Source organism: Mesoplodon bidens, assembly GCF_964165515.1.
Source record: "Mesoplodon bidens genome assembly, chromosome: 6".
Taxonomy (NCBI): Eukaryota; Metazoa; Chordata; class Mammalia; order Artiodactyla; family Ziphiidae; genus Mesoplodon; species Mesoplodon bidens.
This window is the reverse complement of record NC_138162.1, coordinates 30,342,133-30,367,521: the sequence shown is the minus strand read 5'-3', so window position 1 is coordinate 30,367,521 and position 25,389 is coordinate 30,342,133. Positions and strand designations below refer to the sequence as shown.

General features: G+C 47.7%; 1 protein-coding gene across 5 annotated transcripts in view; it reads left to right on the top strand.

The window, feature by feature from the left end:
• Positions 1–25,389, top strand: part of ABCA1 (ATP binding cassette subfamily A member 1) — a 140,357-nt gene that overhangs the window by 95,234 nt on the left and 19,734 nt on the right. For all 5 annotated transcript variants that reach the window (XM_081237812.1, XM_081237809.1, XM_081237808.1 and 2 more), the window contains 20 exons: positions 820–1,041; positions 2,056–2,260; positions 3,594–3,707; positions 4,921–5,092; positions 6,140–6,271; positions 7,151–7,293; positions 7,520–7,657; positions 8,524–8,744; positions 9,969–10,041; positions 10,995–11,197; positions 12,295–12,343; positions 12,536–12,649; positions 13,947–14,095; positions 15,777–15,901; positions 17,163–17,261; positions 19,651–19,840; positions 20,845–20,939; positions 22,179–22,211; positions 23,598–23,703; positions 24,550–24,624. In XM_081237812.1, the coding sequence (XP_081093938.1) occupies positions 820–1,041; positions 2,056–2,260; positions 3,594–3,707; positions 4,921–5,092; positions 6,140–6,271; positions 7,151–7,293; positions 7,520–7,657; positions 8,524–8,744; positions 9,969–10,041; positions 10,995–11,197; positions 12,295–12,343; positions 12,536–12,649; positions 13,947–14,095; positions 15,777–15,901; positions 17,163–17,261; positions 19,651–19,840; positions 20,845–20,939; positions 22,179–22,211; positions 23,598–23,703; positions 24,550–24,624 (2,658 nt within the window). The remainder of the gene's footprint in view (positions 1–819; positions 1,042–2,055; positions 2,261–3,593; positions 3,708–4,920; positions 5,093–6,139; positions 6,272–7,150; positions 7,294–7,519; positions 7,658–8,523; positions 8,745–9,968; positions 10,042–10,994; positions 11,198–12,294; positions 12,344–12,535; positions 12,650–13,946; positions 14,096–15,776; positions 15,902–17,162; positions 17,262–19,650; positions 19,841–20,844; positions 20,940–22,178; positions 22,212–23,597; positions 23,704–24,549; positions 24,625–25,389) is intronic.

The window sequence follows — 25,389 nt, the reverse complement described above, 5'->3', positions numbered from 1 at the left end:
GGAAGTAACATTTAATTTAATACCAGCTACTATTCATTACAAATGAGCACTTACTGATTGCCAAGCACTGTGTAAAGCACATACGTGTGCTGTCTTGTGATATCCTCACTAAATAACCCATTTAACATACAAGGAAATGAGGCCAAGGAAGGTTAAGGACTTCACTGGGGTCACCCGACACTGTGGCAGAGCAGTTCTTGCTAAAGTCAAGCCCCCCTCACGCTCTGATGTCTGACTGCCAGGGCTGAGCTATGTGGCTGGGGTGGAGGTCCTGTGGCTGGTGGGTGAGAGCCACTCTGTGACAGCTGAGTGCTGGTGGGTCCTGCTGAAATAGAACCAACTGCTAGAGAGACACTTGAAGAGTCCACAGAGTTTGGATGATTGTGGGGATCCAGAATCCATAGCAGGTTCTCATGGGGGATGTTAAGATGGCCTGACCATTTTCCATGGCTTTCGGAGGGAGAAGCCATGTGGGATGTTTTCTCCCACAATTCTTTCTTGGTGCCAAGAGTCCTAGTCCTTATAGAAGAAGGAGAATCCAGATGATACTATTTCTTGGAAAAACAAAGAACAAAATTGTCTGTTGAGATGAACCTTGGTGAATATCAAGCCTGGACTTTGTTTTGTTTCTGGCTCTACCATGACTTTGATGTGTGGTCTTGGGCTAGTCATTTCCCTTCAGTAGATTTCAGTTCACTCATCAGAAAAATGAACAGCACTGTTCCTCTGTATTGTCTTTAAGATGAGCAGGAATAAGCCCTGGCTGCTTCCCATAGATCATTGCTTATTGACAGTCTTATTGGGTCTCTTCCTTCCCAGTTAGGAAACCTGCTGCCCTACAGCGACCCCAGTGTGGTGTTTATCTTTCTGTCCGTGTTCGCCGTGGTGACCATCCTGCAGTGCTTTCTGATCAGCACGCTCTTCTCCAGAGCCAACCTGGCGGCAGCCTGTGGAGGCATCATTTACTTCATGCTGTACCTGCCCTACGTCCTGTGCGTGGCGTGGCAAGACTACGTGGGCTTCACACTCAAGGTCTTTGCGGTGAGTAACTCTGGCCCTTATGCAGTAGCTGCAGTCACAGCCGCACCTGGTATTTCACTTCTGCTTTATAGTCCAAGCTGAGAACAGAAGATAGGAGATTCTCTTTCCAACGGGACTTGAACCTCAGTTCTGGATTCTGTGCTCCTTGAAGGCAGGGACTGTGTCTTATTCAATTGTTTATTTTTAGTCCTCTGAGTGAACACTGGTTGAATTGAATCAAATGGTAGTTTTTAGGGAGCCAGACTGCACTGCATGCGGTCAGTGGCACTGAGGAATGCCTTTAGACAATAAATAGAGGCCAGCTCTACCTTTTGTCTCCCAGCTCTGTTGGCCATGTTAAGCTCGCCACAAAGTCACAGCCACAGATAGAACTGAAAGCTCTTGAGATCAGAGACGGCTCCTTCTGGACTCTTGTCTCCCTTGTGTCCAGTATGGGGTTTCACTTGAGTAATATTTTCTGAATTTCAAGACTGAGGAGCAGGTGCTCCATCTCCCTGCAAATCCCGGACTTCACTCCCCTCCCTTGTACAGAGGAGGAGAGGCCTTTGAGGCTGTGCAAGTCCTTATAAGACTGAGTTGTCCTGAGTTTTTTGCAGGATGCTCCAGGTGCCTCTGTCTGGACCCGTTAGACATCAGCAGCCCCAGACAGGCTCCTGTGACACTGAGCCATCACTGGCCGAGCAGGGAGCTTGAGAGGACCGTGTGTGTGTGTAAAAGGTACAGGATTGCTGAGCCCTTGAGGCATCTTTGGAAGCATAGAATTCTAAAAGTTTTACATTCCATCATACGTGCATTTCTGAAATGTGTGAGCATAATGAGTGCTTATAAATAGAATCACTTTATATGCTGCCAGGGAGCCCACTCCCCTAAAGGGACTCTGTAGATAAATATTTCCATATCTTGCAATTGATCCATTTGGCAAATTCACCTTTCTCCAGGTGACGTTTACATTAGCAGTGGTAGGAAAATGAGAAACAAGGAGATGGATGAGTGACTTCTGCATCTTTCTCACAGAGCCTGCTGTCTCCTGTGGCTTTTGGGTTTGGCTGTGAGTACTTTGCCCTTTTTGAGGAGCAGGGCATTGGGGTGCAATGGGACAACCTTTTTGAGAGCCCCGTGGAGGAAGATGGCTTCAACCTCACCACCTCAGTCTCCATGATGCTCTTTGACACCTTCCTCTACGGGGTGATGACGTGGTACACCGAGGCTGTGTTTCCAGGTACACTGAGCTTCCACACTGCTTTAGACATCAGCCAGGGAAATGAAATTTCTAGCTGTAGTGCTTTCCTTCCTTTGTGCTGGAATTTCTGCAGGGCCTGGGTCTCCTTGGAAAGTGGTTAGGGCTTTAGACCTATGGCAAACACATAGTCTCCAAGGAGAAGCAGCTGATGTTAAATGTACAGTTCTTAGTACTGACATAGCTCGTTTCTTTTTTTTTTTTTTTGCGGTACGTGGGCCTCTCACTGTTGTGACCTCTCCCGTTGCGGAGCACAGGCTCCGGACGCGCAGGCTCAGCGGCCATGGCTCACGGGCCCAGCCGCTCCGCGGCATGTGGGATCCTCCCGGACCAGGGCACGAACCCGTGTCCCCTGCATCAGCAGGCGGACTCTCAACCACTGTGCCACCAGGGAAGCCCTAGCTCTTGTTTCTTGAGCACTGTGTGCCAGGCACTGTGCAAAGTGTTTTATATACTTTGGTTCATTTAATCCTCAGAAGACTACTCTGAGGGAGTTACTGTTCTAGCCAGTTTTTGCAAATGAGAGAACTATGACCCAAAGAAGTTAAATAACTTGCCTGTGGCCACAAAGCTGGTAAGAGTAGGTGCTTGGAGGTGAACCCAGGTGGGTCACACTGGGTTGGCCAGCCCAGGAGAGTCCTCCCAATGCTGACCCAGGTCTCTAATTCTGTATCCCCTGAATTAACACCAGCAAAGGTTCTGTTTCCTGAGTACAGCTTGTGAATAATAAGATACACTGGCTCTCAGCCCTTGCCTGTGCTTTAATCGAATTATTATTCATAAAAATTCATTTTTATACTTCCCTTAATAAATCTCCTTGACCAAGACCTGCCTTGGATACATTTTCATAGAAGATCAAATTCTGAGAGAGTGAGGTTTAACTCTTTCTGGTTTCACCTACTGATTTTTCTCTAAGGCAGTGTATGTGAAATGTTTTTTACGTACCCTACCTGAACTTCCCACATTGGATATGCAACTTTGTATCATACAGATCTGGGTTCAAATTCTGGGTCCTCCACTTTACTGGCTGAGTGATCTTGAGTAGGCTACTTATCCCTCAGTTTCTTCATCTCTAAAGTGGGGATGATACCTGCCTCGTGGGGTTGCTGGAAAGATTCAGAGAAGTGCAAGATGTTTGTCATACACAGGAGATCTCAGCAAATGTTAGTGCCTCTCCTCCCCCACCTCCAGTCCATTTTGTCCTGTCTCCAAAGGCTGTGTCAAGGAGAGAGTCAAGGAGGCTATGTCTGGCTGGGACACCTCGGGGATGCTGGGGCGTTGCTGAGCTTTGCTTACACCTGTGCTTTGCTTTCAGGCCAATATGGAATCCCCAGGCCCTGGTATTTCCCTTGTACTAAGTCCTACTGGTTTGGCGAGGAAAGCAATGAGAAGAGCCAGCCTGGTTTCAGCCAAAAGGGAACATCAGAAAGTAAGTTCTGCTGACCCGCCCTCCCCTTAACTGCAGTGCTGCTGCCCCTGCTGGCTGTGGGGGGCAAGGGGTGGCTCTCGGCCTGAAGAGCCTAAAACCACCTTAGGGGTGGAGAAATCCCCTGAAGTGACCCTTTCCAAATCCTCCCATGCATTTGTGTCCAGTGCTGTTGACTTACCGGGGAGTCACTATCTGGGTTTCTAAGGGGCATTTCCTTTGTTCTCTTGGCTTCTAAATAAAGTGGCTCTTGATCTCTGCCTTCACCTCCGCCCACCCCATCCCCCCAAACACATATACACATACTTTTCATACTATCCTGACAGCTAGAAAGAAGAGGTAAAGACAGCCGTGGTTATGGAGCCATAACCTTTCTGCCTGCCTTGTCCTGATGACAGACTCACGAGCCTGTGCAGGCTGACACCAAGTGGCTGCCACAGAGCTCGTTCTGTGCTTCTTAATGTTCTCACCCTGCATTACCCAGAGCGCACATCCTCTCCTGGCTTCTGACTGTAGGTAGTGATGCTCACAGTTCAGCAAAGGCTCTGCCTTCTGGGCTTGTTTGCTCAAGTTCTTGGAGGGGAACTCTTTTTTTTTTTTTTTTTTTTTGGTGGTATGCGGGCCTCTCACTGTTGTGGCCTCTCCCGCTGCGGAGCACAGGCTCCGGACGCGCAGGCTCAGTGGCCATGGCTCACGGGCCCAGCCGCTCCGTGGCATGTGGGATCTTCCCAGACCGGGGCACGAACCCGTGTCCCCTGCATTGGCAGGAGGACTCTCAACCACTGTGCCACCAGGGAAGCCCTGACGAGGGGAACTCTTTGTGTTCGGTATAGCTTCCTAAGTCGTTCATAAGTCGCTCCCCTGCTGATCTCTTCTGTGCCCTTCCCCCAGTTGCCAGTGGTGAAGTATGATGTTCCTTAGCATAGCTCACGAGTTTCCTTACCACCCGCCCTTGCCCGCTGTGCCAGCTGCTTCTCCTGCTGTTCCTTCTCTTCTTCCCCAGCCTCCTCTCTGCACCTTTATCACTGTATTCCCATCACCAACACTAGTGCCCAGATAGGCCCTAGATAAATATTTGTTGCCTGTCTGCCTGAGAAACCAGAAATAGCCGTGGAGAGAGGACACTTGTAAAAGTGCAAGCACCGCCCCCTGCGTCTTGACACTCCACTCGTCAGTGTCTTCTGTGGGCTCATTTCCATCCTGTGTCTTCTCACAGTCTGCATGGAGGAGGAACCCACCCACCTGAAGCTGGGCGTGTCCATTCAGAACCTGATGAAGGTTTACCGAGATGGCATGAAGGTGGCAGTTGATGGCCTGGCCTTGAATTTCTATGAGGGCCAGATCACCTCCTTCCTGGGCCACAATGGAGCTGGGAAGACCACCACCATGTAAGAAGAGGGTGTGGCTTTCTCAGAATCAGCCACAGGAAGCTTCTGTCCTACAGTTAGAAATTCATACCTAAGAACATTGCCTTGGTTACCGGGCCGAGGGCAGAGCATATGAGGAACTGATGAATGTAAAAATATTATCTAATCACGAGAGTGCTTTCCAAATGCTGGTTTTTCTCTAGATATTATTTCTTCAGGTTAAAATAGGCTGGGGGCCTTTAGATGACCTTTCCCCTTCGGTTCTCAGAATTCTGCAGTGTTTTTGGAACCTGAGACTGTGACAAGTCTGAGAAAGGGTCTCCTTTGGAGTTGGTTTGGTCAGAACTGTGAGGCAAGAATGTGGAAAGAAAGCTTGGCTCTACTGGTGGGAAGAAGTGATTTCCAGGAACTCTTGTCTCTAAGCAGATGTGAGCAACAGCTGGGCAGCTGGTTGGCTGTATGATTGCCTTCTCTGGGGCCTATAAGGACCTTATAATGGACAGCTTCAGAAGGGAGCACAGGCTATAAACACACCAGAGTTACCTCAGTGGCTTTCAGTGAGGTCCATCAGCCATTGCAGAGGGCATTTTGGTGGGGGAGGAGGTAATCTCTTCCTCCTGTTTTTCTTTTATATATTTTTAACACACAAAATCAATATAGTATGAACATTGCAGAAACTCTTTAAAAGGTGCACAAAAATCCTAACTGCCAAACACACAAATTACTTTTATCTTTGAATCATTTGTTCTGCTTTGTCCCTTTTACTTGGACATAATTTTAAGCATAAAAAGTATATATGCTTTAAAGTGTACTTCCCATTGTAAATTGGAATCTCCATTTAAAAAATGCTTGTGCTGAAACTGCCATTTCCAACACATAGGCCCACTCCTAGCTGTTCACTGAAGCAGAGACTCCTTCGCTGTGTCGGGGTCTGTTGGAGTCCATTAGGAAGGAAAGGGGCTGGAGGGTTGCTGCCTCTGCCGTCTGCCCGGACGCTGCAGCCTGGAGTGGAGCTTCAGGGCAGGAGGGCCAATGCTGACTCCTGTACCTTAACGTTTTTGTCCTTAGGTCGATCCTGACCGGGTTGTTCCCTCCCACCTCGGGCACTGCCTACATCCTGGGGAAAGACATTCGCTCCGAGATGAGCACCATCCGGCAGAACCTGGGGGTCTGTCCCCAGCATAACGTGCTGTTTGACATGTGAGTACCAGCACACCCTCTTTGGAGGTGTGTCATGAGTCACGGGTAGAGTGAGGCTTCAGCCTTTTACCACCTTTGGGGGTAGCAGGCCTCACCTTCCTGGATGTGTTGAGACCAGGTCGTCCTTTGACGTTGGAAAAGTAAGAGAATTGTGGGGTGGGGGATGTTATATCAGTCCAGCTGGTGGATGGAGGCCTGGGAAACGGTGCTCTCCGTTCCTGTCCTTCTGGAGTAAGGACATCCTCTCTCCCCGCACACCCTCCCTGAGACCACCACAGCTCTCACCTGGCAGTACCTCAGGGCCCTTGATACATGGGTCCCATGTTTCCTGCTCAGAACTTTTGCCCCCGTTCAGCCTGCCCATCACCAAGCAGGGAGCCGCCATGGTGAGCAGAGAGAGACATGAGCTCTGTGACCTTGGGTGAGGGCATCCCCCTTCTGGGCCCCAGTTTCCTCTCATCTACAGTGAGCAGCCCGGGCTTGTGTCCTCCACAGGGGCCCCCCCTTCTCTCAGGGCTGAAGTCCTTCGAGGTTCAGGAGGGCTGCTCCAGGCTAAGGCCGAGGCAGCTTCTTGGTTGGTGGGGCCTTGGGGAGGGCGCCCTTTGAGGACCTGCCACTGCCTGATGCGCGGGGGCCAGGCCAGCGGGGAATCGGGTGGACGTGACCTGTCGCCTTGCTGCTTTGGCTTCTCAAGTAGCTCATGTGACTGCTCACTGCTGTTCTACCTTGAATCCTTCCTGGAGATTATTTTTCAGAAATTGATAAAGTTAGAAAAAAAAAAGTGGAGAAAGAAAAATGTGCCTGTCGTGTTCTGGGGGAGGAGGCACTGTGTTCTGTGTGTCCTGGGGGCCCGGAGCCGACCTGCCCTTCTGTCCCCAGGCTGACTGTTGAAGAACACATCTGGTTTTACGCCCGCCTGAAAGGGCTCTCGGAGAAGCACGTGAAAGCAGACATGGAGCAGATGGCCCTGGATGTTGGTTTGCCGCCAAGCAAACTGAAAAGCAAAACAAGTCAGCTGTCAGGTGAGACCCAGAGCTGCCTTCCTCCTCCAGCGCACCCCCCCGCCCCCGACTACACACACACAAGAAATACAGCTACTGCCGTGTCCCCGGCTTCCCGGGGGAGTGGGAGGGTGGGTCAGAAATGTGTTCCAGGCTTGTCCCCAGGTGGGCACCTCCATCCCTCTTTTGCCACCTCTGCTGTCACTCACTGGGGCTGGCCCTGGATCCTGTCTCCTCTCTCCCATAGGTGGAATGCAGAGAAAGCTGTCTGTGGCCTTGGCCTTTGTTGGGGGATCCAAGGTTGTCATTCTGGATGAGCCCACAGCTGGCGTGGACCCGTACTCCCGCAGGGGAATATGGGAGCTGCTGCTGAAATATCGACATGGTAACTGATGTGTATTTACTCTGCCTTCTGGGCTGGGAGGGGGAGGGAGGGAGGAAAGGAGGGAGAGAGGGAGGGAGGGCCTCTGGAAGAGTATCTCGTGGCTGTTCCTGCTAGAGCAACAGAATTGCTTTCCAGGAAAACGTGGAGCTGAGCTCTGAGCTCCGCCCTGGTGTGCAAGTGGGAGGCCTGGTTTCCAAGACCCTTCAAGTTTACACTTCATTCCCTAGGGGCCTGCAAGGAGAAGAGAAATGGGGATAAAGGGCATCCTCTGTGGGCCCCCAGGGCTCCCTCCAGCCTAGAACTCTCACACGTATAGTATAATTATGGTCTCCTATAGGCTGAGATTCCCAAGAACTGAGGCTGTGTTGTCCTTCATCTCTGGCCCCACGTGGTGCACTAAACTTGTGTGCTGACAGAGTGGATGAATACATGAATGCATGGGAGAGGTGCAGTCAGCTTAGAGGGGTAGAAGGTACGCAAGGTGGTACAGTACGAGGGGCACGGGTTTGAAGTCAGCTCAAGCTGGCTCGAGACCTTGGAAAAGTCATTTAACTTGCCTCAGCTTCTTTATCTATAATGGTGGGAGTGCCCACCTTATGGAGGATTAAGTTAAATGAGAATGCACCTAGACCACGTAGCACACTGCTGGCATGTAGCAAGTTCCCAAATAAACATTCCCGTCCTTCATTCTGTGAGGGTGCAGCAGCCGTCCTCACAACACTGCCGTCCTGGGGCTCATGAGCACACAGGCCTCGGGGTCTTTCTCCCAGGCTTTCCCCTGCTCGTATTTCTGTAGTTCTGGCCACTGCAATGAGCGAGGACAGCAGGCCTCACCTGTGCCTTGTCCCTGTGTTTGTTCCCGGCAGGCCGCACCATTATTCTCTCCACACACCACATGGATGAAGCGGACATCCTGGGGGACAGGATTGCCATCATTTCCCATGGGAAGCTGTGCTGCGTGGGCTCCTCCCTGTTCCTGAAGAACCAGCTAGGGACAGGTTACTACCTGACCCTGGTCAAGAAGGACGTGGAGTCCTCCCTCAGCTCGTGCAGAAATAGCAGTAGCACTGTGTCGTACCTGAAAAAGGTGAGTTGCAGCCTCATTGCTGGGCTGGTGCCGGGTCCGGGGAGTCGGGACTCATTGGCTGTGAGTGGCTTGTCCACATCTGCCCCATTCTGCCACCTTGACGCCACCATCTCCCTGCTCTGTGTCCCTTTGGAGTCACGTCGTACCTCCTACGTGGAAATCTCTGGAGACTTCTGTTCCCGTCGTGCTAGCTCTGTTGAATCCCATTTCCTTTTTCCTATGGAGACACAGTGAGTGATGGAGAAGGCCCTTAGAGGACTTAATTTTTTTTTGAAGAAAGACTTACCAAGAGTTAAGAGCCTTAGCTGAAGAATGCCCTGCTGTGCCTGCTCACTACCTTTAAATCTTATTGACCTTAACTTTTAAACTACAAAACAGCAAATGTATATTGAGTACCGATTTCATGCCAGACACTCAATCTGGCAGACTCTGGCCATAAAAGAAAATCATGATAATAGTTGCAGCATTGTTGTCATTTGCAAACTTTTTTTTTTTTTTATCTATCACCTCAAAGTACAGAGCAACCCTGGGAAGAAGGTATTGCAATTATTATACCAGATGAGAGAAGTGAGGCTTGTAGGGATTTAGTTTATTCAAGGTCACCCAGCAAGTGAATAACAGAGGTGGTACCAGAGCCCAATAACCAGGTACATTTTCCCCTGTACTGCAGTACAAGGCTGAGATTTATTTGTGTGTTCAAACACTGGCACCCAAAACACTTACATCCCAACCTTGACCTGTCCACTTATTTACCTTTTAACTAGTGTCTTGTGAGTCAAAGTGCAGTCTGAGACGAACAGCATCAGGATCACTTGGGAGCTCATTAGAAATGCAGAAACCTGGGCCCAACGCAGACTTACTAAATCAGAATCTGCATTTTAACAAGGTCCTCTGGTGAGGAAACACAAATTAAAGCTTGAGAAGCACCGAGCTAGATAACCAGGCAGGTAAATCCCATGCCCAAGACGGTCAAGGAGGGCCTGGTTACGGCACTCACTGGCAGGCCACAGCTCTTTTGAGAGCTCTGCTTCCCGTGCACACAGCCCATGTGTCAGATCAGACAGTGGCCTCAGAAGCCAAGGCAGCCCAGTTGCATGCCTCCCAGAAGAAGCTCTTTGCTCCGGTTCTCACACGATAGAGCTTCTCGGAAGCCCCCAGGTGAAGGTGGTGGAGCTGCACCTTGCTCGGTCCCTGACCCATTCTTACCTCCTTCTTTGCCATCAGGAGGACAGTGTTTCTCAGAGCAGTTCTGATGCTGGCCTGGGCAGCGACCATGAAAGTGACACGCTGACCATCGGTAAGGACTCTGGGGTTTCTTATTCAGGTGGTGCCTGAGCTTCCCCCAGCTGGGCAGAGTGGAGGCAGAGGAGGAGAGGTGCAGAGGCTGGTGGCGCTGACTCAAGGTTTGCTGCTGGGCTGGGGCTGGGCGGCTGCGGGAGAGGGTGCAGCTTGGTGGTGGATCGGCCTAACGCTTGCCGGGGAGCCTGGGGCTTGGTCTGGGAGCTGACAGGGCAGTGTCCCAGAGCGCTGAGATGATAGGGGGTTGGGGGATCCCTTAGGGGAGTGGGTCTGGCTGCACACTGGACACTGGAGACAAGGGGTGAGGAGCTGAGTAGCCAAGCTGATGGTGGAGGGATTGGGGTTCAGTGCCTAGGGAGGGTGAGTGCCCAGGAGAGGAGCAGCCCGCTGGATTTCCCTCAGGAGATGTGTATAGGAGGCCAGTGTCACCAATAACACATATGGAACAGAAGCCTTTACCCTGGCCATGTCTTCCCCATCCTAACAGCTGGCTGTTCCCAGGAAGGCTCTGGCTCTCCTTCCATGCCCTGTTTGATTAACCCTCTATTGAGGTAAATAGAAGGAGCCTCCTTTAAAAGGTTAGAGAAAGGTGAAGACTCGTTTACAGTTCCTTTAGTCAAACTTTCCATTGAAGAATCCTAACACTTAGGCAATAGCCACCAGGCTTTCAACCTCAGAAGGCCGTCCAGCCAGCCGGCTACCCACCACGCACTGAGGACCTACACTGTGCCCGGCTTTGGTGATACAAAGGTGAAGAAGACCCCGCCCCCGCCCCCAGGAACTCTCAGGCTAGAGATGAACACGTGGAATGACTTCAGTGTCTGGGCCATGTGTGTTGTGTGGGCAAGCGGGCTCCTAAGGAGTAGGCAAGGGAGAAGGTGGAGAGTGGCCGGCCCCTAATGGGGGGGCCTCGGAGTTGGCTGAGCTGCGTCTGTTCTTTGGTCCCTACAGATGTCTCCGCGATCTCCAACCTCATCAGGAAGCATGTGGCCGAGGCCCGGCTGGTGGAAGACATTGGGCATGAGCTGACCTACGTGCTGCCCTATGAAGCCGCCAAAGAGGGAGCCTTTGTGGAACTCTTCCATGAGATTGATGACCGGCTCTCAGACCTGGGCATCTCCAGTTATGGAATCTCAGAGACTACCCTGGAAGAAGTAAGTTCGGTGGCTGGCTGTCAGAATAGAGCAGGGCCAACGATCCCAGCGCCAGACAGGCAGCCTGCGTGCCCACTGGGAATAGGATCACCATGGACCTAGGCACTGAGTGCTTAGGTTGTTGGCATCTGGGTTATGTTGGTTCCAGTTAGCCCTTTAAGGTTGTAGTGGGAGATGTAGGAAAGAAGTATTAGGATTGCTCCCTGGTATGACTGTGTCATGACCATGCATCGGAAATGGCCAACATTTATGGAAAATCTACTTGTGCCATGTGCTAACCTTGGTGTGTTTTGTTTTTTTCAATCATTGTAACTTCATTTAATCCTCATAACAAGATGAGGAAGTTGACATTCAGGGACGCCAAGCAAGGATTCAGAATCAGGGGTTTGGGCTTCAAAGCTCATACTCTATTACTGTGTAAGCAGTGCCTCTCTTTAGAGAGACCTCAGGGGCTGGAAGGGGTATAAAATTGTCTGGCCCAGTAGTCTCCAGGTTTGATTGTGCAACAGAATCATCTGAGAATATTATTGACAATAAAAATTCCAAGGCTCAGCTCCAGGGTCTTTGAATCAGAATTTCTGGAGGTAAGGCCTTGATGTCTATGCTTTTATTGCATGCTTCCTGGGCAGCGTCTGGACAGATCAGAGTTTGGGAATCATTGGTCTAGTTCAGATTGTTTTCTGATGTTGGAATCCCTGCCATAGCATTTCTAGTGATGGGAACCCCTCCTCTCTTGATCATCCTGTCTCGGATAACCTACCACAGTGCTAGCCTACTCAAGGATTTGGGGCCATAGACTTGGAAGAAGCCACTTGGCTCATTCCCTGTAGGTTCGGAACAAATTCCTCCTTCCGCAGTGTCCTCATGTCATAGCTTTAATTTGAATGATTGTCTGGATTGATAGCTCTCACCACTGGGGAAATGTTCTCTGGTAAAAACGGCTTCTCTCCCAAGTGACTCTGACAAAGTGTTAGCAATAAATGAGTCTTCTACGTTTTGTCTTTAGGGGCTAGCGTACCATTCAGTCATGTAATCATCATGGCAGTTGCTCTCACAATGTGGTGCTTATGACACTCTCACTCACTCTTATTTTTCAGATATTTCTCAAAGTGGCTGAAGAGAGTGGGGTGGATGCTGAGACCTCAGGTAACCCTCCAGGGGGGCTGCACATTCTCTGGGCTCTGCCCCCTGTAGGCTGTCTTAGCTCACCAGGCTTGTGCCTTTCCCTTCAAATTGTTTTATGACATTCTTACTTTTAGTGTATAGATTTGTTACAGATTCAGAGTTTGTTTTGTTACAAATAAAATGAAACATAGGGCTCCTTCCTTTTGCCTTCAGATGGCACCCTACCGGCAAGACGAAACAGACGGGTCTTCGGGGACAAGCAGAGCTGTCTTCGCCCATTTACTGAAGATGATGCTGTTGATCCAAATGATTCCGACATAGATCCAGGTCCGTTTGGGCAAGATCTTCATTCCGTTGCTAGAAAGTGAATTTCTCTCTTATGTTCTTCTCCGGTGTTATCTTTCGAGGTCCTTGAACCAGGATGATAGATGCCTACAGGGTCCAAAGGGAAGAGAGAGAATGGGAAAAGCCACTTTCCCCTTTTCAGGGTTGTGCATACCGTCAAACCTGAAAGAGCCTGTCCTCACCACTTCCTTCACTGCACTGAGATCACTCTCTCAAGATACACACACATCAGGCTTCCCTGGTGGCGCAGTGGTTGAGAGTCTGCCAGCCAATGCAGGGGACATGGGTTCGTGCCCCGGTCTGGGAGGATTCCATGTGCCGTGGAGCGGCTGGGCCCGTGAGCCATGGCTGCTGGGCCTGTGCATCCGGAGCCTGTGCTCCGCAACGGGAGAGGCCACAACAGTGAGAGGCCTGCGCACCGGAAAAAAAAAAAAAAAAAAGATACACACACGTCAAAAGATGGCCCCTCAATCCTCTGAATCCATTTCTTATCTTTTCTTGCATTCATTAGGTGTTTAATTGTTGAATAAATGTTCTCTGAATGGACGGAAGATTTTGAAAGAGCGAGGTGAATTTGCTTTTAGAGTTAATTGGACCCTTAGACTTAGCTATTTTGGATGAGTGTGTCCCTGTCTATTTGACTGGGATGGAGAAGGGGGAGGCAGAAAATGAAGCAAATATTGGTAGGATGTCAAGCCACCACAGTTAGAAATGGTTTGTTTAAGACAAGGATTTCTATAAAAATTTTTTGGAACAGAAACCTTTCTGACTCTCCCATCCCTGTGCCACGTGAGTGTGTGACTCTCATGTTCTCCCTAACTTCATACATCGTTAGTGCTTAGATCACTGGAATGTGTCCACCTTTTACCAAAAATACAATAAATGGGAGACAAATTGCTATTGTGTGTTCACAAGTATGTCAGCCTACTTACATGGCCTGTTTTGTAGAATGTTCTGTAAGAAATTGAGGATGACTTGATTCATCTGAATGGCTTGATGTAGCACCATTATGTGTGAACATCTCTATCCAGCTGTCTCAAGGCACCTTCATTTTTCTGTGCTCCTCAGATAAGAACCCAAAGGCAGGGACTGCTGCTGTCATACGTTTGGGGTCATCACTTTTCCTTGGATGTGAATTTGTCACCAAGGCCCTTTACTCCTTTACTTTTACCTTCAAACGCAAACCTCCAAGGTGGTTGCTGAAGATGCTGGAGGGAGGAGCATGGGATGTCAAAAATGCCTGATATAATAGGTGACCTTCAGTGTTGGCTTTCTGCAGAATCCAGAGAAACAGACCTGCTCAGCGGGATGGACGGCAAAGGCTCCTACCAGGTGAAGGGCTGGAAACTCACACAGCAGCAGTTTGGGGCCCTTTTGTGGAAGAGGCTGCTGATTGCCAGACGGAGTCGGAAGGGATTCTTTGCTCAGGTGAGAAGTGCTGTTCCAGGCCAAGGACTCAGGCTTCCTTGATGGGCTGCAGGCTCCCTGACCAGTGAAGACAGGGTAGCATCCTTGTTATAAGATGGACACTGGAGCCAGATTATCTGTATTTCAATCCCAGTTCTGCTTCTTGCACTCACGTATCTGTTGCAGGTTACTTTTCGGAGCCTCAGTGTCCTTATCTGTAAAATGGGAGTAATAATAGTACCTATGATATAATTGTTATGAAGATTAAAATGAGTAAGTGCTTAGAATGGACCTCACATTAGTAATTACCTTGTGTGTTAGTTTTATCGTAAAGGAGAGTATAACAAGGACAAAGTTTAGAAAAACTGGCTGGGCAAATTAAACTTTCATAACCTCAGAGATGATATGCCCAGATGCACTCAACATATGAACTTATTGGAAACTTGATTTTTCTCTAAGCTGATGTTTATCTGAAAACTGATAGAAAAGATAACCAGAGGTCAGACAAAAAAAAAAAAAGATAAACAGAGAAGACTCATTACACTCTTGCCTGCATGTCAGTGTTTGCACGCTAACTTGCTGGGTTAGGAGGGATGAAATTATTCCACTCTATAAAATCAAGAAGTATAAAGAAGTTACAGAGATTCTTCTCTACAGACTATGTGAGTAATGCACAGAATATGAGTTTGGAGCGTATAGACTTAGGTTTGAATTCTGGTTCTGCTACTTATTGTCTCTTTGGCCTTGGGCAAGTTACTTGGTCTCCCTGTGCCCCAGTTACCTTGTTCGTTGATTGGTGATAATGATATTACTACTTAGGGTTGTACTGATAATTAAATGAGATAATGCTCATACAGTTTTTTCCCATGGAATTAATCACCTAGTGATTAATTTTCTGCATTGAAATGCGAGAACATTAGAACCAGGGGCATCATTTGGATCTTTTTTTTTTTAAATGGATAAATTACTCAGGAATAAATGGAAGGAGCTTAGAGTTTGCTTATAAAGTATGTACAAGTCATTGTTTTCAGAGAAGGTACAGGTGTAAAGTTTAAGGTGGTTTAGTAAGGATTTAGATTAATCATGCTTTTTGAGGCCATCGGGGGAAGAAATAGCTGCTGTTCCCTTTCCATGGAGACAGTGCTGTAGAGTGGTTTTATCAAAGTATGGGATCTGAATGGGTCACCTAGTCTGTCTGCAGATTACAAATGAGAAGACTGAAGCCATAGGGGATGTGACTTCACATGGATACACTTGTAGTAGAGACAGAACAAAACTGCAGGTCTTCTGGCTTCTGGTCCAGGCTTCGGCTCTCAGCTTTCGTCTGAGCTGAGCTGGGCTCATGGCCAGTGTGGTCTTTCTCAGGTTTTCAGGGAGAAGAGGGACCTGGTGTTCTAAGTCACCCTGACATGTGACCACTGTTTACTCTGAAGTTCTCAGCTCGGTGCCCCTGTCAGGGGGCCACAGCCTCTGGCCTTTTGTTGCCAGCTTCCAGAAATGCCCCGGAGGGAAGAGGTTTAGATTTCAGTCTCCATTGCTTCCAGCCTGCCAAGAATGCCTTGGTGGAGCTGCGCCCTGTGCACACTAGAGTGATGGCTGGTCTGAGAGGCTGGCTGGACTCACAGGGCCTTGCCCTGTGGCCTTCTTTCTAACCCTTGTCCTTCGCCTGCAATTTCTCTTCCCTCCTACCCCCTGGTTATAGATTGTCCTGCCGGCTGTGTTTGTCTGCATTGCCCTGGTGTTCAGCTTGATCGTGCCACCCTTTGGCAAGTACCCCAGCCTGGAACTTCAGCCCTGGATGTACAACGAACAGTACACATTTGTCAGGTATGCGTTTGCCTTCTGCGCCCAAGGTGGGAGGAGACCTCAGGCCGACCAGGTTTACTGTGCTGAGGGCCAAGGGGAGGGGGACTCGAGAGTTACACAGGGGCATGGATTTATCAGCTGTGGCTACAGCCCTCACACAAACTCATGTTAGATGCAACGGACCGCGGTGAACAAAACCTGAATTAACAGGCCAGTCCTCTTACCGCATTTAAACTCCATTCCTCTTTATACGCTGTTGTGAGGAACATATGTGTTTTATGTAAGTAATCTGCCCTTGCAAAAAAATCTATGATTGAGCTATAATATATTTGGATTTTCATAGCTATGTCTTTATTCTGTAGTTGAACACATGGCTTCCATACACTCAGAGCATCGCACCTCCAGGTTCTTGTTTTCTGCATGATGCAATTCGTGTATTTATTATTTAGTCTTTTAGCTTATAGATAATAGCTAGCTAGTGTTTGTTTTTTAGACCAAAATACCAGCTACTCTGTAACAATCCAGCGCTTCAAACAAAAGGACAAAGAAATTTCTGCATCACGTTATGCAGGAGTTTTCCTCAGTCTCATAGTATTTGCAGATCTTTCGATCGGGGAAGTGTGTCAGTGATGTCAAAGGGAAGCTTTAAAGAAAAAAAAATATATATATGTGAACATGTGAATCAATCTCTTTTTGTCTAATCCCATGCTTCCTTCCTATTTAGTGCAGGTTTACTTTCTTCTTTCCTTTCCAAGCTGCTGACCTTGTATTGCCCGGGGCTGTGGAACACATGGGCTTGTTTTGTGTTTGTAACCTGTACCCATCATTGTTTGTGTATTCCAGTTATCCGTGCAAACATTCAGCCCATAAAATCAGCCTGCCCTTCCCTAGAAAATCCCTGTTGTCTATGCCTAATGGATAATTGTGAAAGTACTTTTGAAATACTGATCTTTAATGAATTCATGTACTTCACATTAAAATATATAGGTAAATGTGTGTATATATGTGGGTGGGTGTGTACACATGCGTGTGCACATCTCTATACATATAACTTATTTACACGAGCTCCACTTTGGAGTGCTGTATGTTACCTTGATAACAAATATATGGCCAGAGGCTGAGTTCCTTGTGGGTGGGTTCTGTGTTTTATTCATTTGTGTTTCAAGAGTTTGGCACACAGGAAGTACTTAATAAAGCGTTTAATTAAAAAAAAATCACCTTCCTCCTCCCGATTCATGGTTTTAATGAGTTGCTGAGCTGGCTGCCTCTCATGTACCTACAGTAATGATGCTCCTGAGGACGTGAGCACCCAGGAACTCTTGAGCGCTCTCACCGGAAAGCCTGGCTTTGGGACCCGATGTATGGAAGGAAACCCAATCCCGTGAGTGCCACTTGAGCTGTGAGCCCCTCCGCGGCTGGCTTCTTGTGCCTGTCACTTGGTTTGATCTCTACACTGCTTTTATCATTTGTATGCCACATGATGACTACCATCATTTGCCCTTTGAAACATTTTTTATTCTAAAAAAGTTAATATAGTGATTTAATCAGACCGTCTAGGAACAAACATAACAGACTAGGAGAGTCGTCTAGCACCTTGCCAGGCAAATGACTATAGACATTTGTTTACTGCTTTAGAAATGAATATTTAATTTAAATAGTACTTTATACTGATCCCTTTTCTCCAGCTCCTATACCTAAGTCCTTTCAGAGTTGCATATTTTTATCATATTCTCCTTCAAAGTCCTTTAAAAAAAAGTAGGCAGTGTATAAATAAATTCAGTGAAATACCCATACGACTCTAAGTGTATATGGGAGGAAGGCATGGCCAGAGATCTTTGTGAGTAAAGACAATGAAGAGAGGTGATGAGCTTCCGAGAGAACCCAGTGATGGTAGAGACAGGTTCAAGCTTCCAGGCTCAGGTAGGTTGTTAACCACAGACTGAGGAATTATGGAGAGAGTGGGAAGGTGTGGAAAGATTGGAGAAGTCCTAACTTGAATTCCAGGTTTTAAAGGGAAGATAGTGAGCCTGCAGAAGACAGACCAGTGAGCATACCACCTGTGTGTGCAAGGTTTTAGAACAGATTGCTAAATGGATAGCCATTATGTACTTGTTAGCTCTTATCAGTTGAGTACTTACTGAACATTTGTTAGCATTTAATACTTGCTAAGTGATAAATCCTGACAGTATCAGTTCCTGAAAAACAAGGTGACCAAGGTGGAGGCGGTCAGAGATTTCACAGGACTTTTGATGAGATTCCACTTGGAAGTTCTCTGTAGGCTAGAGAGGAGAGTGAGATGAGGTAATAACACAGGTAGGTGGATTCATCACATGGCAGCTCAACAGTATGGACTCATAGATGGATGCCAGCCGAGGAAGGATCTGTAGGAGCCGGGTCTGCATTGAGAGGTGCAGGCCTGACATCACAGGCTCGCGGCCTGGGGGCAGAGCGCCCACTGACGTGTACTGGGGCCCGTCTGATGTAAGGGCCCCACCGTGGAGACTTTTAGGTTTTTCAGAAAGTAGTGAAACTGATCTCAGCCAGTGATCTTGTGAAGGTTTTAGAGCGTGAGCTTCAGGATGGCACCATCTTAGTCTGACTTTTCCATTTAGTCCAGGTGCTTTAAAGAGAGAACTAGTGGGCAATCCACAAAACTGTTCATTTGATAGAAGAATCGTCTAAAGACTATGGCTCTGCTTCAAATTGTAGAGTTTTGAAAGGAAAGGGATGTTAGAAATGCCTTGTTGAAATGGAAGGGATGTTAGAAATGCCTTGTAGAAATGTGACTTATTGAGACAAGTCATTTCATACTTTTGTTTCACTAGTGGAGAAAATAGGCCCTGAGAGGGCAAGTGACTTACTGATGGTATCACAGTAATTCAGAGCTCAAGTCAGACGTAAAGGCCTGTCTTTAGTTACCTGAGATGCTTGCAAACAACCTAGCTCTTCATGGGCCAACAACTGTCACCCCTATTCATTCCCCCAAATTCTCTACTCATTTTGAAACGTAAAGTGAATCCTGACACTCTCCACCAGGTTTCAGCATATTGAGCATAAAATGCAGACTCCTTCCAAGCCTGTGTCCTGTGGCTCCTGCCTCCCTCTCCTCCTCATCTCCCATCACTCTCCCTCGTAGCTCATCACATTCCAGCCCCACTGCCTTCCTGTTGTTCCTTAAACGTAGAACACTCGGGACCTTTTCACCTGTGCTCGGTTGCTTCTGCTTGTAATATTTTCCCCCTGAATCCCTGCCTAGCTTGTTCTCTCCCAACATTTAGGTTTTGGCTGAAGTATACTCCCTCTTCACATGGTCCTTTCTCACCAGTCACTCTGCCTTTATTTTGCTTCACTTTTGGCTATCTAAGATCATATGGTTTAATTGTTTGTTATCAAACTCTTTCCTGGGAATACAAACTCCATGAAGGCAGAGACTTTGTCTTCTCACCCCAAATTCTCAAATATGCAGGACAGTATCTGGCACATAGTAGATGCTCAGTGAATGTTTGTTGAGTGAACACATGGGTGAGTGATTGAATGCTGGTGATTGGATTGACTTGAGTTCAGTATATGAGCGTTTAGGCCCTCTTTGTGTTCCATCATCCTTCACTGTAAATGAGTTTGTAGCTTACAAGTCTGTGGGGCGGATCAGATAACCAAGTGATGAGGTGGTAGATGCATGTTTGCCGTTGTTATTCCTTGGTCCTGTGCTCTGAGGCAATAGGAGAGGCCAGGCCCTCTTGGGTGATCCTACCTTTAACGTCCCTTTGCAGACACATGCCCTGCTCGGTGGGGGAGGAGGAGTGGACCACCACCCCAGTCCCCCAGACCATCACGGACCTCTTCAGAAATGGGAACTGGACGATGGAGAACCCCTCCCCCACCTGCCAGTGCAGCAGCGACAAAATCAAGAAGATGCTGCCCGTGTGTCCCCTGGGGGCTGGGGGACTGCCTCCTCCACAAGTGAGTCACTTTCAGGGTGTGACCGTTCAGGTGAGGTGCAGGGTGGGCTTGGAGAGAAGGAATGGGTGACCTGCCGTGTCAGGAGGGTCTCTTTCAGTCTTGATTCTTGTCATAGGGAAAAGCATGTGAGTTTTGAGAGGAGGGGGCTTGGAGCACATTGTTCCTGTATCTGAGGGAGCTTAGCCTGCTTCTCTCTTTTGAAGTCAGCCTAGTTTCCTTACTGGTTCGAGGTACAACCAGAATACAACACTCTGGATCAATGAGCTGTGGAAGGCACGCTGTGGACTCTCTGGTGTCACAGGGCAGACTGTGACAAGCCCAGCTTCATCTCTGCCTCTGCCACAGATGAGCTGGTGACCTTGGACAGGTCACGCTGAGTCCCTGGGCCTGTTTCCTCACTGCTGAATTAGGGAGGCTCATCCATAAAACTTCTGTGGGTCTTACAACTCTGACATCCTCTGAAACTCTGAGTGTGGGAAACAGTTCTGAGCCATTTTTTCTGAGAATGATTTCAGAAAGAGGCTTGCTTTTGATGTCTCTCTGCTGCCTTATCAGCATCCAGGTTGCAGGGTGAGGAGAAGGAATTTCAAATGGTGTTGAAAACTTAAAACAGTCCTTCCTAATTACATTTCTTTAAAATAAGAGCTCATCTCTTCATCAGTATAACTCCAATGAACAAAAGAATTCACTAGGCATAGTCAATGGTGCTGCTCCCTAAAAACCTTCTGTAACCATAAAGAATGATACTTCACGGTCCAACGCTTAGTTGTTCAGAACAATTTGCTGGGGCTCTCCTTGGCTTGCCATAAGTGAATGGCCCTGCTGAGAGCAGAATGGACCAGACCTTGGTGGCTGGCTGATGGCAGAGCCTGGACCCTGTGGGCAGAGTCTGGTCACACTGTGGTACATGTTTGAGGGACATGTGTCATTGTTGTCCTTGATTTGTTTTCTATTCCAATTCTGGTCCATAAAGACACATGCACTTGGTTTTTCTGTGATAACAGAGAAAACAGAACACTGCGGACATCCTTCAGAACCTGACGGGAAGAAACATTTCGGATTATCTGGTGAAGACATATGTGCAGATCATAGCCAAAAGGTCATTATTTACTAAACTTGGCGCCTGCTTAATCATTACTGATCAGAGAAAGTAAAAGCCAAAAAAAAAATAGTAGATTGAGTAGTGGGGGAGAACATCACATTTTGACCTGATGTTGTCTTTTGGAAGTTTAGGATATTCTTTCAAACTAGAAAAGATGATGGGAAGTATTATGAACATTCAGCTTCAAGACTGAGGTTGTGTGGTTCCAGGATGAAAATAAATCTGGATTCAAATTCTAATTCTGCTGCTTATTAGCGTTTCTGACCACGGGCAGCCAGTTATCCCATTAAAGCCTTAGGTTGTATAAAATGTGATAATAATGTTGCTCTTATTAGTTTGTCATGAGGATTAAATGAAACGATACATGTGAAGTACCTCTCATGGATGGAATGAATAATACTACATGGCATTATAAAGAGAGCCCTGGCCCAACATAACGGCCTGTCTTGGCTGTGAGCCTTGGAAGAGCCATATAGCTTCCTGGGGCCTGGGATGGGAATCATTCCTTTGTCCAGCATATCCGTGCCACAAATGCTACCTGCACACGCCCTCTTGGTTATCAGATTGACTGTCACTGTATTACAGTACTTGTGTTCATGTAACCCTTATTTTACATAATAGTGGCCCTATTGACCTTCAAAGAAATTAACAGGAGACATAGGAAAAAACATAGTATATGTAGGGGTTGGTATTATCCATGGTTTCAGGCATCTGCTGGGGGTCTTGGAATGTATCCCCTCCAGATAAAGGGGGACTGCTGTATTTAGTTGATGCTCAGAAAATGTTTGTTCTAGATTCCTTCCTATCAGCTTGGTTAGTTGGGCCCCTACGTTAGGAGTTCTAGTGACTTTTAATGACAAGGGTATGCTTGAATGACAGTTACTATGAGTTTCCAAGAAAGAGGCATAACCTCTCCATATGTCATCCATAATTGACCTATTATTTTGAATTTTAAAAAGTTTCTAGTTTGATCACCTCTGTTGGTTTTTGAGCTGTTTTTAATATAAGGCATGACCTTCATATAAATCATAAGGTTTTAATATGGGGAGAAGGAAAGACATGCTGATTAGGACTTCCTTCCATTGGCAAGACCCTACAGCACCAGCCCGACCGCAGGGTTATTTCTGTCCCTTTGTTGTATCCTCAAGTAGATATTTACTCCTTTTGCATCATCAGGCATAGGATCAGTGTTTCTTTGGACTGATTTCTGGTTTCTTTGTCTTTGGCCTTCTGCAGCTTAAAGAACAAGATTTGGGTGAATGAGTTTAGGTAAGTTGACTTCGCTGTGCCTTCTTTTCATTTTCCTTGACTCCTAAAGTTCAGGAGGATGAATTTGATGCAGTTTTCTTGGATCCCGGGAAGTTGTTAGTTTAGGGATTGTTTTGCCGTTAGCATTTCTGCTCAGTGCCCAGCTGCCAATTCAGAGGGCTTTGGAATATTTGGCACACTGGTGTCCTTGAAGAGATTTAGAAGTTTCTTGTGGGTCTCTAGGGACTTGACAGGAAGCACGATGTTTTGAGGGAAAACCTATGCTAGTTAAACTTACCAAATCAAATTCCTAGGAGTCCTAGTGACTCAAGGACAATTTTTCAGGTCATTGGAATAACCAAGGAGGTCTTAGATGAAATAAGAGGCATCAAAACCATCTATGTTCATTGTATTTCAACTCATTTATCCCTCTGAGGTTTTTTTTTTTTTTTTTTGTGGTACGCGGGCTTTTCACTGTTGTGGCCTCTCCCATTGCGGAGCACAGGCTCCGGACGCGCAGGCTCAGCGGCCATGGCTCACAGACCCAGCTGCTCCGCGCGGCATGTGGGATCTTCCCAGACCGGGGCACGAACCCGTGTCCCCTGCATCGGCAGGCGGACTCTCAACCACTGCGCCACCAGGGAAGCCCCTTCTGAGTTTTTTAAAAATAACAATGTTTCTATTAGAAAATAAAACCAGAGTTCCATCAGGATAGCAAGAATCATGCTCTCCTCTGCTGCAGTCAGGCTGTCTCCGACCCACCCTCCACCTCCACGCCTGCCCGTATCCCTCTAAGTTTTGAAGGGGAGCATATGGGACTGGGGAAGAAAAGAAGGAAGGATCCTTGAAGTCCATCAGTTCTCATGAGAAATGAGATACCTTACATGGTTGCCTCAAAACTTGGCTCTTTGTCCCTGCCTCCCATCTTCCTTCTTTGCCTTTTCTCCAAGAGCCAGGACTTACTGAGTAACTGAGCAGGGCGGATGCAGGACTTTTCCTGGTTCTCCTGCTATGGAAGAGCCACGGCCTGTCTCTAAACCCTTTTAGGCCTCTCTGGTCAGTGTCTTCACTGCTCATTCTGACTTCATATCTGCTTGCTTCGAGACCCAAGTTCAGGCCTGAGCCACCAGGGGTGAGAGGAGCATCTGTGAGATGAATGAACATTCTTTCCTCAACATCTCAGATGTCTCACTCTATGTATAATCAGACCCAGGTCCCTCCCTCTTGGGCAGGAGACAGAAGAGTTAAGAGATTACCAGAATCCATTAGAGGAGGCCAAGGTGAAACTTTCTCTGAGCCTTACTCGGGTCCTACTTTGAACAGGCATTACATACTTAGGTGGTGTCTGCTGCTGAATGTTATTGGACCCCACACCACCTGTGTTTTAATATCAGGCTGTTCTTTTAGGTACGGTGGATTTTCCCTGGGTGCCAGTAATTATCAATCACTTCCTCCGAGTGAAGAAGTTAATGATGCCATCAAGCAAATGAAGAAACACTTGAAGGTGGCCAAGGTACAGTATCCGTCCCAAGACATGTCAGACAGAAAATGAGTTGCTAGTACATGGGAGTAGTTGGCAGGTAGGTGATCACCTGGCAGCTTATTGTTTAAGACTTTCAAATACAAAGCCATCACTGGGCATTTAGTGATCTTGGGCCAGCCAAGACTGAGCTACTCAGTACGTTATTTACTATCTGAAAGTGCAGATGAAAAACAAATGCAGAGATTGTAAATCTCTCAATAACTTAAGCATAGCCAGTGGATAAATAAACTGGGCATCAAACATACTTCTCTGAAACAATCTCTGGTTAAACAGGAAATGAATCATTTTCCTTAAGCTGGCAGCTAGTTTTAGTACCTAATAAGCATTCACTTCATTTATCTGTATCTCAAGTTCCCCATTTCTAAGTTTGAATTGGTGGGGGTCAGATGATATGGCCTCTAGGGTCACAGACAGCAGGGATTGTCTTAGAGTCTGAATCTCTGCCCTTGAGGCACAGACCCCATGTCTGATGCATCTGCATATTGAGTGTAGTTCTGGGTCTTAGGAGGATGTCAAGGGAGCACCGTGAAGAATCCTCACCACCAGTTACAGCCAGACATCTACATCTTGGGACTTTGAGTCACAGGGTTTCCCTCTAGTTCTTTTAAGACCTGTGGCTCATGGCAACAACGCTGCTTTAGACTTCTGGTCCCTTGTTTCTCAGGAGCCAGTTATTCAGTGGCTTCAAGGTTCATTTCAATGAACAATGCAGTGGCAGTGTTGCCCTTCACAAGGTCCCATTGTCCACAGACTCCAGACTTCCTATTGCCCTCCCCTGTGAACCATCCCGCTGAGGCAGCTTTCTGTCATTCACAGGACAGTTCTGCAGATCGATTTCTCAGCAGCTTGGGAAGGTTCATGACAGGACTGGACACGAAAAATAATGTCAAGGTAAAGCCCTTTGTTCCAATAGCTTTTTTTTTTTTTTTTTGCTGCTCCTTGGTGCTTGAGGGATCTTAGTTACCCCACCAGGGATTGACCCCAGTCCCAGGGCAGTGATAGCACCGAGTCCTAACCACTGGACCAGGGAATTCCCTCCAATAGCTTTTTTTTTTTTTTTTTGCGGTACGTGGGCCTCTCACTGTTGTGGCCTCTCCCGTTACGGAGCACAGGCTCCGGACACGCAGGCTCAGCGGCCATGGCTCACGGGCCCAGCCGCTCTGCGGCATGTGGGATCTTCCCAGACCGGGGCATGAACCCGTGTCCCCTGCATTGGCAGGCAGACTCTCAACCACTGCGCCACCAGCGAAGCCCTCCAATAGCTTTTTTTTTTTTTTGCGGTACACGGGCCTCTCACTGCTGTGGCCTCTCCCGCTGCGGAGCACAGGCTCCGGACGCGCAGGCTCAGCAGCCATGGCTCACGGGCCCAGCCGCTCTGCGGCACGTGGGATCCTCCCGGACCGGGGCACGAACCCATGTCCCCTGCATCGGCAGGCAGACTCCCAACCACTGTGCCACCAGGGAAGCCCCCTCCAATAGCTTTTTGATGAACAATAATCCCTATGTTCCCCTGAAGTACTTTCAGCTCGTGATAACATTGATTCATGACAGAAATACCTCTTAATTTTACTAGTGAGGCTGTACAATATGATGATGAAGAGAACTTGTTTTGCCACCATTCACACCAGGGGAACTATTATGAACTTGACCGAGTTA